Source organism: Quercus suber, unplaced genomic scaffold (genome assembly GCF_002906115.3).
Source record: "Quercus suber isolate HL8 unplaced genomic scaffold, Cork oak 2.0 scaffold_271, whole genome shotgun sequence".
Taxonomy (NCBI): domain Eukaryota; kingdom Viridiplantae; phylum Streptophyta; class Magnoliopsida; order Fagales; family Fagaceae; genus Quercus; species Quercus suber.
The window spans coordinates 135,118-149,104 of record NW_027069727.1 but is presented as its reverse complement, the minus strand read 5'-3'; the positions used below and the strand labels follow the sequence as shown (position 1 = coordinate 149,104).

At 32.8% G+C, this 13,987-nt stretch overlaps 1 protein-coding gene across 1 annotated transcript; it reads right to left on the bottom strand.

Moving 5' to 3' along the window:
• Positions 1–850: 850 nt before the first annotated feature.
• On the bottom strand, positions 851–6,708 carry LOC111987792 (uncharacterized). Its single transcript, XM_065781574.1, has 9 exons — positions 6,263–6,708; positions 5,352–5,447; positions 3,323–3,407; positions 2,938–3,059; positions 2,522–2,546; positions 2,340–2,423; positions 2,194–2,223; positions 2,002–2,104; positions 851–1,837 (listed from the first exon to the last, which is right to left on the bottom strand). Exons 4-9 carry the CDS (start codon positions 3,034–3,036, stop codon positions 1,774–1,776), a joined length of 405 nt encoding a protein of 134 aa, XP_065637646.1. The 5' UTR covers positions 3,037–3,059; positions 3,323–3,407; positions 5,352–5,447; positions 6,263–6,708; the 3' UTR covers positions 851–1,773.
• Between the last annotated feature and the right edge of the window lie 7,279 nt (positions 6,709–13,987).

The window sequence follows — 13,987 nt, the reverse complement described above, 5'->3', positions numbered from 1 at the left end:
AGTACAAACGTAGTAGCTTCTTCAAGAGAAAAGTGAACTAGAGCACGTGTCTCTGGTCACAATATGCTTGCAAAAAACCTTTTGCATTCAAGTTTTCATCTAACGTGACGGCCTTTAAAATAAACCTTATATATGTTTAAGGTTGTGAGAAAAGAAAGCCTAAACACATGCACATGGATATATGTGAAATCAGATCTGAAAAACTAATTTTCGTAAATCTCAATAGATAGGGTTTGTAGAGCAACTGTCGAGCATTGAGCTAATATAGCCTTTTAAACCTCGATAGATACAATCTGTCGAGCTAGCTGTCGACTTTTAAAATACAACACTTCTTCATTTGTTTCTTGGACATATTTACGTGGCTTTAACTCTTGACTTGAACAACATGTTTCTTGAAGACTTAAACCATCCTAGATCTATCCAATTATAACTAAAGTGCATTTTGTCAAAGGATTAGCCAATTCTAAATAACATATGTTCTTAACATGATTCACAGATATCCTAACAGATCAATTGGTTAAGAAGAATCGAGTTAGGACTCAAGGATCATTAATCCTTGCTCAATCAAGTAGAGTTGATCAAGAGTTAATTATATAATTTTTTTTAATTGTGGAATATTCTGTTAATTATATAATTTTTTTATTAAAAAAAATTGGAAAAGTTTGTAAAATCTTGAAAGCTTGGTGTCTTTCAAATTCAATTTATCATGTAGAAGCAACTTGTTGAGTGTGACATTATCATGAGACGATGGATTTGCATGTGCTCGGTAACATCAACATAAAATTCACCATCATAGATGAGGTTATGTTAACTGCACTTTTATGTACTAAAAAAAAAAAAAAAAAATGTGATCATACATAAATGCTAAATAGCCACCAACAAAATAGGAATATTTATCAGAACTGAACATACAAACATCGTTCCATCCAGTTGAAACATTATTGTTATAAAAACACTGATGCTAATTGGCATCAATTCAAGTCCATGGGCATCTAGATGTCATGATTCACAAAATCATTTGCAAAATAATTTCATATATTTTTTCTTTCTATAATATAAGCATAATATACCAATATCACAGCACTAAAGGATTCAATAGTTCACACCAAGAGAGTTTCAGCACAGTGCAATATGGTGGTCATTTGTATAGAGTTTTTATTACATTTTAGGTTAACTAGCAGCTTTTGGAACCTATGCAACATGAAGATGTTTAAATGTATAGTTCCCTACGATTTTCCATTTTCACTAGACATCATTCGGTAAGCCATAACCGAAAATCATAATCAAACATAGTTGTGACAAATGAAATGTTCTCAAGTCACAAAATGTCCTCAACATAGCCATTAAGAGGTGTGAATGTGCAATATAAATTCTGAGAATAAATGAAAAGAATTATCTCAAGTGACATGATAGTGATATGGCAAGGAAACATAATCAACTGAAAGTGCTTCTCACAGCAGTTAAAAAAGGATGAATGTTTATGTTGGTAATATTTAAATGAGTCTCCAATTTTCTTCAACTCTATAATCAAGTTCAAGATAATATTATATTTAATTCAACAAACAACCTCAACTTTGTGCGTTTGTACATAGCATAATAGAAAATTTTCAACTATAAAAGCTTCAAAGTCCCTAATGACACTTTTCATAGTGAATTTCAACATCGCCCAATGACAATCACAGACATTTTCTAAAATCATACATAAGAACAAATTTTAGACAACATGCAAATAGAAATTACAAAATTCAAAGAATTGAGCAATCGTGATGTACCTCAAGACAAAATCACAAGACCAAGGTACATGGCTCCACAAAGAAACAAAAAAGATATCAACCCCCTGCAAGTAGAGTTCTTCACAATTAGAAATTGAAGCAATAAAACACAATTATAGGTCATAAGAACACCTTGTGTTATTGGTTTAACATATAAGAACAAAAACTATTCAAGTCAAAAATTGAATATTTATACTCTTCTAAAATGATATGATGCTCAGTTGCTCACCAAATAATGCCCCATCCAACACCATTACAGCAAGGACACACTTCGGCAAATTTTTCGGCATCACTAGAGTGAACTCTACGGGATATTAGATCATCATATATGTCTGCATAATTACATACAGATTAATCCATATTTCCATACACAGCCAATTAAATTAATGATTAAATTGATTGTTTCATTCCAAAGTCATACCATAAACTGAAAACAAGCTGTTCATAACACCTGCATTTTGATAAAACTGAGTAAGCATTGATTTTTCACCCTATCACATTGTGTAAAGGAACAATCATCCTTTTCCCTGAACAATATGGAAAGAAAAACAGCAGAATTTCATTTACCAATGAACAGAATGATGTACCGCAGTATACGAACTTTTGTTGTTTCTTGCAGAGCCCAAATTATACCAAGGAAAAGTATAAACCCTGAGGCGAAATACGAAATAAATAAACATATAGAACCCAATATGTTGTGGCATGTATAAAAAATAGTAAGCCAAATTATAAATTATGAAAACACTTACCGATACAGAGTCCTCGAAGAGTCCACTGCACGAAAGACAAAAACAAAATTGAAATAAATTAATTAATTAAAATGTCATACAACACAGGATAAGCATGGTGACTTCCAATATTTAAAGCAATAAAAAAAAATAATCATGATAATCAATGGGCATTCAAAACAATTTAAATCATCTTCTTTTGTCTTGATGGTAATTTTATCTTCTTTATGGTATACAAAAGAATAACTTCAGAATGTCAGGAACGAAAACTTTCCACATTTTGTTGTCAATATGTTCCCAACTTAAAATTTGGCATTCAACTACCATTTGAAATGCTGTGTTTTCATGTGAAATCCAAATTCCTTCATAAGTGCAGTGCAGCATTCATATGGAATATTAAACAAAAAGAGAAAATCTACGTGTTCATAAGTGCTCACATTTTTAGCTACAAAAAGTACAGCAAGTAATGCAGCAAGAAAACATCCGGCAGCTATTCTTGCAGTAAGAAGATTTGTGGATCCAAGTATCAAGACCATTCCCCAGAAGGATGAACCAAGTTCTGGAATGCCACAAAATGGAGACGGTGAAAAGAGAAGATTGCATAATTACCAATTATTTATTGGAAAACTGCACTGAGAAACAACATATATTGAACCCAAAGATTCTAAAACTTAAATTCAAAACAAAATGAATCAGGTTAATCATGGATAAACAATATGTCACAGCAAAGCGTGCATTTGAACACTTCTACATAGCTGTTGCATAAGAGTAATATCTGCTATTAAATAAGAGTTAAAATATATTAAGGACAGGTAACATTACATCCAGCGGGCAAGATTAACCAGTAAACTCCACCACGTGTCTGTGTGGTTCCACCTTCATCTACATTAACCTTGATCCCTTCTACCTGCATTGAACCAGATTTTGTCATGCTGACAATCAAAATGGTCGATGTTGATGCTCAAAATCTTACCATGCAATGTTTACCCCAATGCTCAAGAAAAATTGATACCAGAAGGCTTTGTTGAGCCACAAAATCACCAAGGTCCAGAAAAGACCTTACTTGTATGGCTTCTTCTAGAGTATTAAAAATATAATGGCATATCTTATGTCAAGATGTCGTCATTTATGTACTATGGAGGTATCCCGCCAAATTAAAATGAAAATAGCCATTTTTTTCTCATATCAAAAGAAGATCAATACATGCAACTAGATACATATACCCAGTCCAAAAGGGCCGAAGCAGAAATAGTATGTTTTCCTAGAAATCCCAAGACACCTATAATTACTCATCTCCCACTTCATGGCTTAGAAACTCAATAAAAGACTGACGGTGCCAAATTTATTACTAGCATTAAAATGTATGAAAAGCGGCCTACGAAATCAAGAGTTTACATAGGCATCAATAAAAGGCATCTTTAATCTTGGACATTTAAGCCAACTGCTATGAATGTTTATGGTAAATGGATAAAGGTTGTGCAAGTAGATGTCCCTCCATTTATTTAATTTTGTATGACATCGAAGGAGGGTGAATGTTCAAATAGTGTGTAAAATACTTATGAACGTTTAAACCCCTAAATTACAAATTACCAATTCAAGCTTATTATCAAACAATGTATATACGGAATATGAAAATAAGGTAAAACAGAATTGATAGAACAATCTAAATCAAATAAAATCACAACCACGGCAGAAACTAAATGACAAAGATTAAGAGAATAGAGATGCAAATACAAAGACAACACAGTGATGTGTTATCGAAGAGGAAACTGAAGTCCTCGGCGTAAATCCTCTCCGCCGCCCTCCAAACGGTTAGTAATCCACTAGCTAATGAAATTAGGATACATGAACAGGAGAAAACCCTCCAAGCCTAATCTATCCAATGTACCTAAGCCTTCCAAACTTCTTGCTCCATCGAGGTTAAGCCGAACCTTTGTCTTTTCTAACTTACCGGATCCCGCTATAGCCCATAGTATCAACCAATATCAACTGATCCCTTCCTAACTGCTTTCTGGACTCCAAATAACCTTCTCACTGATATGAGAATGGTGAGATAAGGATTTGGTTAATGTACCTCTCAAGGATGTAACAATGGAGAGGATGAGAGTAGAGAAATTTGGAGAAACAAGGATGAAGATTGTGGATGAGTCAATCTTGTTTTTCTTTATGGTTTCTCTCTCAAAATTCTCTCTTAAAACCCTCTACAATTTGTGGGTATAAGGGGTATTTATACTGGTATGTGTTTGGAATGCGAAAGGTCAGTTTTCCCAAACAGAGTGATCTGGCGACTTGGCCTCGTGACTTGACTGAGTCGCGAGCTAACTGCCTGGCCAGATTGGAAGTTTTGTCCCGTAGTGCTCTAGCTGGCATGACTCTTCAGCTCCTCTGCATGCTTCACACGTGTGCCTCCTTTGGTAACTTGCTAATCACGAGATCCAATCGCGAGACCCTGCTGAGTGCACACTTTTGAGCTTTTCTTCACACTCTCTCACACACTACCCTTACATGATTCCCACCTAAATACAGAGTTTCTAAATGCTGAATTACAAGCAAATTGGCATGGAATAAAGCCAACAAAATGGTTAATTAAATTCAACCTTCAACTTACATAGAGCCAGGTGTGTTACTTTACACTATTAGCCACAAACACTATGTCTTTTAGATATGAGAGTTGTGCTGCTTAAGTCTATAGAAGAGTTTATTATTTTCGGAAGCAAATAACTCCTTTAAAATTGAAACCATATAATACATCATTATAAAACCAGGTTTTCTTTTGTAATATATCACCCTGACTGCATGAGTGTTGGGAAATTCATAGATAAAATTATGTGGAAAGAAGTGAGCTTCTTACATGGCCACAAGTAAGTTTACACGCAACAGCATGACTCGCTTCATGAAGAAATACAGTGACAAGCTTGAATGGTTTCAGCAAAAATGTTCTCCACAACTACATCAATAAGAAAGATTCACACATTAAGCATAGCATTCAGAAAGTAAATTCTAAGAGAATTACATACCAGCAAGTACCAATGTCTAACAGCAAATAACATAAATTGGCTCTGTTTCAAAACTGACTGAACTTTCATTCAAGTCCAATTTTCAGAAAACCACATAACTTGGATTTACTTTTATGATTCCAACTTTTCAATTCCCATGGGTTAAGTGTATTATCCAGAAGTGAAGTGGAATTGCCTTTCATTTATGATAAGATAGAGCTTTATACTGCATAGCAAAACAGTACAACAACATTATCTATCTAGGATTGTTTAGCAATTTTTTATACGCATTCAGAGTAATGTTTTGTCTTTGAGTTCATTAACAATTTTCCATCCCAGATTCAAACTTTAAAAAAGATTCTGTAAAAAGAAACAAAACTAAAATATAACTAGCAAGAAACAAAAAGGGGGTGGTCTCAGAATTTTATTGTAATTGATAAATACCCACTTGCAGTTTAATAAAACACCACCATTCAATGAAAGAGTTAAGCACATTAACAGAAATTAATAGTGACATGGGCACCCTTTAAAGTTTTGATCAATGGAACCTTGGGGCAAAAACATCCCCCATTAAAGAAAAAAAAAGGATTTTGATCAATGGATTCCAACTTCTCTGCTACAATGCAACAAAGAATAAACCATTAGGCTCTTTAACCAAATATGGGTGTCTCACTGATCCAACGTAGTTCAAGATTTTGCTCAGGAAGTATGAGAAGCAAAAATGAAATAGGAAGTGAGAGAGAAAGAGAGAGAGAGAGAGAGATACCGCTAGTATGACAACAGCGCAGACAGAGACAGTGATGAGAAACACAACTTGATCATGGTTGCAGCAATTCTTGAGCTCCCAATTGGGCTTCATCTATTTTCCTTATCTGCTTAATATTTTATATGAATATGATCCCAGATATGATATGCAACGACTTCAACTTAGACCGATCTCTTGGTTGGTGCTCAAGCTCAATTGGATTGCTGGTTGGGATTCATGGGATCTATAATCTTATTATTACTGTTTAGTGTTGAAGACTCAGAATTCAGAAAGTTTTGGTAGCCAAAAGGTGTAACTTTTGCCAAGAAATTTTCAAATTGTAATGGGGATTTGAGCTCACCTATGCTCATGTTAAGAAATGCTACTACAGTCAGAACTCATAATAATGCTCGTAAAGTTTTAGTGGAACAAAATTTTGAATTCAATCTACCACAGGTCCAGATTTGTATAAAATATATTAGTTTATCATTTGATTAGAAAAAAAAAATAATAATAAATAATTTTTTTATTTTAATAAATAAATAGTTTATCATTTGTCTTTACTTTTAAGCTTGACTTTATCATATTATTTTGTCGTAATTTGCTGTTTTCTGGGACAGCCAGACCAATCACGACCTCCGTAATTATGCAATTGACATTTGTCTTGATGTAGGGGCACAATGTTTCCAGTCATGATATGAGAACACTGGGGTAGTTGTTGTCGTGCTTTTCTATCTTTCTATAAGGCCATTCACATTCCCTTAACATATTCCTAATTTTTAAAAAATATATATTGGGTTCAAAAGTTCAACTTAGCAAAAGTTATACATTTTTTAGATCATAGTTGTCTAAAAATTTTCATTTGAGAATTATAAAAAAAAAAAATTTGCATTTTTTAAATGTATTTTGTTTATTTTAAATTCTCACTTAACAATACATTTTATATTTCATACTTTACTTTACAATACATCATATTAAAGTAATCTTAAAAAATTATACTTTGATAATGGGGTTCATGCTCTGCTCACCCAAAACAAAAACACAATACCCAACACATGATTAAAAGATTAGAAAAAAGAATTAGAACCTGCGCTTTTTTGTGAACAATGAGAATCGTTTTATATTTGGCTCCCGGATGCGAATGCTATCTATTGGTTAAAATCTTACAAATGCTTTAATAACATGTCATGTTGAACCCCCTCAAAAAAAAAAAAAAATGTCATGTTGAAATATTTATTACTTGTCATATTAACTTGCCTATTCAATAACATTTTTTTTTCTCTCTCTTCCTTCATTAATTACGAGTCCCAAAATGAAAGAGAGAAAGAGAGAGAGATTTAATGCAATCTAAATTATTCTAACTTTAATGCAAATTAAATGATTCGTTTGCCAAAATGTTTATTGCTTTTTGTTTCTTTATCTAGACTCTTTTTCTTTTTTTCTTTTTGAGAAACTTTATCTCTGCTTTATTTTAAACCATCTAAATATTAAATTTTTTTTCCTTAATAAATAAACTAGTTTTTAGCTTTTTGTCTTACATTATGCAAATAAGCTACAGAAAATTAATATAAGGGATTCTCAAATAGACACTTAATTGTCCATCGGTCATGTTGTTTACAAATTACATATTTTTACCATAGCTAATGTTAAGTCAACAATTCAATATGGCCAGTAGAAAGATCAACACAAACCTATAAAGTGTGTACATAACCTTTATTTTTTTTTTGCGTAAATTACCATTTTAGTTCCTAATATTTAAATGTTAATTTGGTCTTTAACATTTCAAATGTGTCAGTTTAATTCTTAACATTTTGGTATTGTATCAAAATACCATATGTTGTTAAGCGATTGATGAAAAATGTTGAATGAATGATAAGCTTTATTAATCTTTATGTGAAGTTGTGAACTTTTGCTTACATCTACATCCTTATCTATTAATTTCAAACCACCACATACTCTTAGTGTGATGGTCACTTCATAAGTATATAAGTTCTTGTGAGGTGTGGGGGGATCAAATATCTAAGAGAGAGTTTCACACACATATACACTTAGACTAAGTTAGAGTATAATTCTATCTTAGATCACCCAAAAAAAAAAAAAAATTTATTGTTGAGGAGAAATTTTTCATGCCATATGGCTTTATTTCATTGGCAATTCACACCACGTTAACACTATCATAGATTTTGGAAAAATCTCTTCTAAATCCCAAAAGAGCCCATATTTACACAAAAAGGGCGTCAAAGCCCATGGATTAAGCTCATAACACATCATCTCATTTTTTGGCTTATAATTCAAGCTCATGAGTCTCATCGGGAGAATTTTGGGAGTCATGGTTTGGAGGGCCAAGAAGTATGTTCAGTAAAGTTCTAATGGTTCAAAGTTAATAAAGGAAAGTATGTTACTTGACATGTCTTCCCCAATTTCCTAAACTTTGACAGGTCAGTGTGCAATAGGTAACATTTGGTAAGCCTCTCATATCACATAACACTTAAAATGATAAAATTCTCCATGCTCTTTACATAAAAATTAATGTTCATCATATAATATAAGTTTAAAAATGTAATTATAGTATTTCATATAAATTATATTATTATCATCTAAATCAATTCCAAGCACATGGCTAAATATATATTAATATCTGATATTTAGCATTAAATACTCTCCTTACTCTCCATAATTACATCTCTAAAACTTTATCAAATATCAACCAACTAGTCTATTACTTACCAAAATTATATATAGACTAAGCATATAATTTTCCAAAAGAGAAAACTTAGCTAAAAATACCAACAGCAGCTCTAGCAAAAGCTGCAAATAGCTCCAGCAGAAGCTGTTTTGCAGAAACAGCAAACAGCTCCAGCAAAAGCTGCAAACAACTCCAGCAAAAATTGCAAACAGCTCCAGCAAAAGCAGAAACAGCTTCTGTAGAAACTGCAACAGCTCCAACACATTCTGCAGTGGCTCTAACTGTGATACCAGAAGTAGGAGTAAGGATCCCATAAAGATTATCTTACCATTTTTAGTCAAACCATGAATTTAATGCTAAATATTTTTCCTTCAAGTAAAAGATGTTATTCAGATGGCATCATTTGACAGCTAACAACTGTAACAGCTGTGACAGCACCATCAAGTCTCTAACTTTGCTTCTTTTGGCTAAAAAACAAAATCCCACTAATGAAACCACTTACTTTGTTAAAAACTTTTCCTTATTTGCTGAATTTCCCTTCAACTAATTCTAATCTAGTTACATATTTGACTATATATAAAGAGGACCAAACTACACACTAGAGGGGGGGGATTCATCCCTCTCTCATCTTCAATATTCTAAAACTCCATTCATTTTGCTGCCATATCTCTAAAAGATCTCCATATCTTTTTTCATCCCTCTTACAAAATCTCTCTTCATAGATAACAACACAACACACATATTACAACACACTATTATCTATTACCCATCTCTTCCACACTCCATTATTCTAAAACATCACCATTTTGCTACTCATAAACACATCTCCATCTCTTTCTCCATTTCTCTTACAATACATCTCTTCTTAGAAAGCAACATAACCAATGTCATAATACAAAAAACAACTCTAGCAGCAGCTTTTAATACATTTAACCTTCATATTATCTATCTCATACTTCCATTTATTTCACAAACACATTCCTCACAAAATATCCATACATACTTCTCATATATCTTCAAACTCCATGTCTCACAAAGTATACAAATACAAGATCCATGTCCAACAAAGTATTTACATATCATTCATATACATATTGCAAACACCATATATCACAATATATATATATATATATATATTTTTTTTTTTCTTACCATCTCCACACATCTTAAAACATATCAAACACTCTTCCAAGAACTTATTGCTAAAAGCCCTTCTTATGAAAGACAAAATTTTATAATACTAAAAGTCATTCTCATGGAAGACAGTATCACTCACATTTGGCTAAAAACTAAAAGAGCATTACATGGGGAAAGTCATTTAAATGCATGATAAAAGGGGATAAACTTAACCAACCTATGCACACAACTGGACATAGTCTCTCTCCCTCCAGTTGCACCCATTTTTCCCCTTCAATCATGAAATCACCACAGAATGACTCATAATATCATATTGTACCGTTAGACTCATTTTATCACGTGACTGAAATGTCATAACTCCACTATTGTTCTACAGCTAGAGCTACAAACTGTGAAGATAAGTCAATCTTTCTCTATTTTCAAGATTACATTATTAAGTACATGTTAATTCATTATTATTTTACTGCTGGATGCAAGTAGGTCAGTGTGCAATAGGTAACATTTGGTAAGCCTCTCATATCACATAACACTTAAAATGATAAAATTCTCCATGCTCTTTACATAAAAATTAATGTTCATCATATAATATAAGTTTAAAAATGTAATTATAGTATTTCATATAAATTATATTATTATCATCTAAATCAATTCCAAGCACATGGCTAAATATATATTAATATCTGATATTTAGCATTAAATACTCTCCTTACTCTCCATAATTACATCTCTAAAACTTTATCAAATATCAACCAACTAGTCTATTACTTACCAAAATTATATATAGACTAAGCATATAATTTTTCAAAAGAGAAAACTTAGCTAAAAATACCAACAGCAGCTCTAGCAAAAGCTGCAAATAGCTCCAGCAGAAGCTGTTTTGCAGAAACAGCAAACAGCTCCAGCAAAAGTTGCAAACAGCTCCAGCAAAAATTGCAAACAGCTCCAGCAAAAGCAGAAACAGTTTCTATAGAAACTGCAACAGCTCCAACACATTCTGCAGTGGCTCTAACTGTGATACCAGAAGTAGGAGTAAGGATCCCATAAAGATTATCTTACCATTTTTAGTCAAACCATAAATTTAATGCTAAATATTTTTCCTTCAAGTAAAAGATGTTATTCAGATGGCATCATTTGACAGCTAACAACTGTAACAGCTGTGACAGCACCATCAAGTCTCTAACTTTGCTTCTTTTGGCTAAAAAACAAAATCCCACTAATGAAACCACTTACTTTGTTAAAAACTTTTCCTTATTTGCTGAATTTCCCTTCAACTAATTCTAATCTAGTTACATATTTGACTATATATAAAGAGGACCAAACTACACACTAGAGGGGGGGATTCATCCCTCTCTCATCTTCAATATTCTAAAACTCCATTCATTTTGCTGCCATATCTCTAAAAGATCTCCATATCTTTCTTCATCCCCCTTACAAAATCTCTCTTCATAGATAACAACACAACACACATATTACAACACACCATCATCTATTACCCATCTCTCCCACACTCCATTATTCTAAAACATCACCATTTTGCTACTCATAAACACATCTCCATCTCTTTCTCCATTTCTCTTACAATACATCTCTTCTTAGAAAGCAACATAACCAATGTCATAATACAAAAAACAACTCTAGCAGCAGCTTTTACTACATTTAACCTTCATATTATCTATCTCATACTTCCATTTATTTCACAAACACATTCCTCACAAAATATCCATACATATTTCTCATATATCTTCAAACTCCATGTCTCACAAAGTATACATATACAAGATCCATATCCAACAAAGTATTTACATATCATTCCTATACATATTGCAAACACCATATATCACAATATATATATATATATATTTTCTTACCATCTCCACACATCTTAAAACATATCAAACACTCTTCCAAGAACTTATTGCTAAAAGCCCTTCTTATGAAAGACAAAATTTTATAATACTAAAAGTCATTCTCATGGAAGGCAGTATCACTCACATTTGGCTAAAAACTAAAAGAGCATTACATGGGGAAAGTCATTTAAATGCATGACAAAAGGGGATAAACTTAACCAACCTATGCACACGACTAGACATAGTCTCTCTCCCTCCAGTTGCACCCATTTTTCCCCTTCAATCATGAAATCACCACAGAATGACTCATAATATCATATTGTACCGCTAGACTCATTTTATCACGTGACTGAAATGTCATAAGTCCACTATTGTTCTACAGCTAGAGCTACAAACTGTGAAGATAAGTCAATCTTTCTCTATTTTCAAGATTACATTATTAAGTACATGTTAATTCATTATTATTTTACTGCTGGATGCAAGTTATTTTAATATCATCTCACTATTTAATAAACATGATCTCACTAATACTTCATTAATGAACATACATATTAATAAATCGATCTACCACCATCGCACATATATTATTTGGACATAAACCACCATTAGACACAAATTTTTTGGAAATGAACTACCATTGCCGAACATACCTTATTATGTTGAACATGAACCATGAACCGCAACTAGACATGGACTATTTGACTCATCCCATTGTTGGACATTTGACACCTAATTAATTATTTTCTAACATTAGACATCACTTAATATACATAATAATAACGTATCAACCCACCATCTAATCAAAGCTATCATGCTAAGCATATCATTTATTTATTTCAACAATTATCATGATTCTAAGACTTTAGGCTTCATCTATTTTGTAGGCTTAAAAATACACCGGAATGCATTGGTCTATGCGGCCTGAAGTCGAGTTCCGGGTTGAACTCTCTAAAACAAATTTGAGTTTAGCAAAGTCACACTTCTAGCAGGTAACATGTGGCTACGTGCAAAGAAATCTGACCTCGACATTCTGGCAACTCCATTAGGGAGTCATAAAGTATAGCCTTATCATGCCTCCAAAAGTCTAGAATCACATATCATGAAGGAGATCTCAACTCTGACATATCACACGCTCAATATCTCTTGATCCAGCAGCTCACGGAACAATATCACATCACCAATGATATTGGCTTTATGAGGGGGTCAATAAAGCACTTTACTATCAATCTTTCAGCTTATTCAATTAGGCCAATCAATAATGGGCTCACAAAGTATTATCCTTCTAAATTACTACTGAAACAATGGAAATAATAGCACCATAGATCATGCAGTGGCAGAAGAGGCTCAACCTCTTCAACCTCCTCGCTAGCGGCTTTAGTTACACCAACAACTAAATTAAAGCTTAGTCAAAAAGAAAAAGATAACAATGCACATATGTATGTTTATATACATGCATAGAAGAATGGGCACTACTTGTTTTCTTTCAAAATCACAAAACATTTTTTTCTTTGACTTTGGCTCAAAAATGGTTTTTGCATTAAAAAAAAAAAGGAACACAGTAGCTACAACTAAAGGTGTCCTTTGCCATGAAAAGTACAATATTTACACATGAATGGCTAAAAGAAAGGGTAATAATGCGCATACGTATGTTAGTATACATGTGTGTACACATACGTAGATGAATAAACAATATTTTATCACAAAACATTTTTTTTTCCTTCCCTTTTGACTCCAAAAAAAAAAAAGGTTCATTCTTGGCAAAAAAAAAAAAAAAAAATTTTTCCTTCCCTTTTGGCTCCAAAAAAAAAAGGTTCGTTCTTGGCAAAAAAAAAAAAAAAAAAAGGGCACAACAGCTATGGTTGAAGGTGTCCTCTGTTATGAACAGTGCAATATCTTCACATGAACAGTTAGGAAAAACATGTGCAAGCATTAAAAAGTAACAATGGGCAACCCCTTTTATGCAGAAAATTTCTTTTAGGCATAAACCTTTTACAAAACAATGTCCATAGTTAACTAGTCCTTCTTTCACATGTAATATCGGTACCTACAATTGAATGACCTTTCGCACAAGTAATA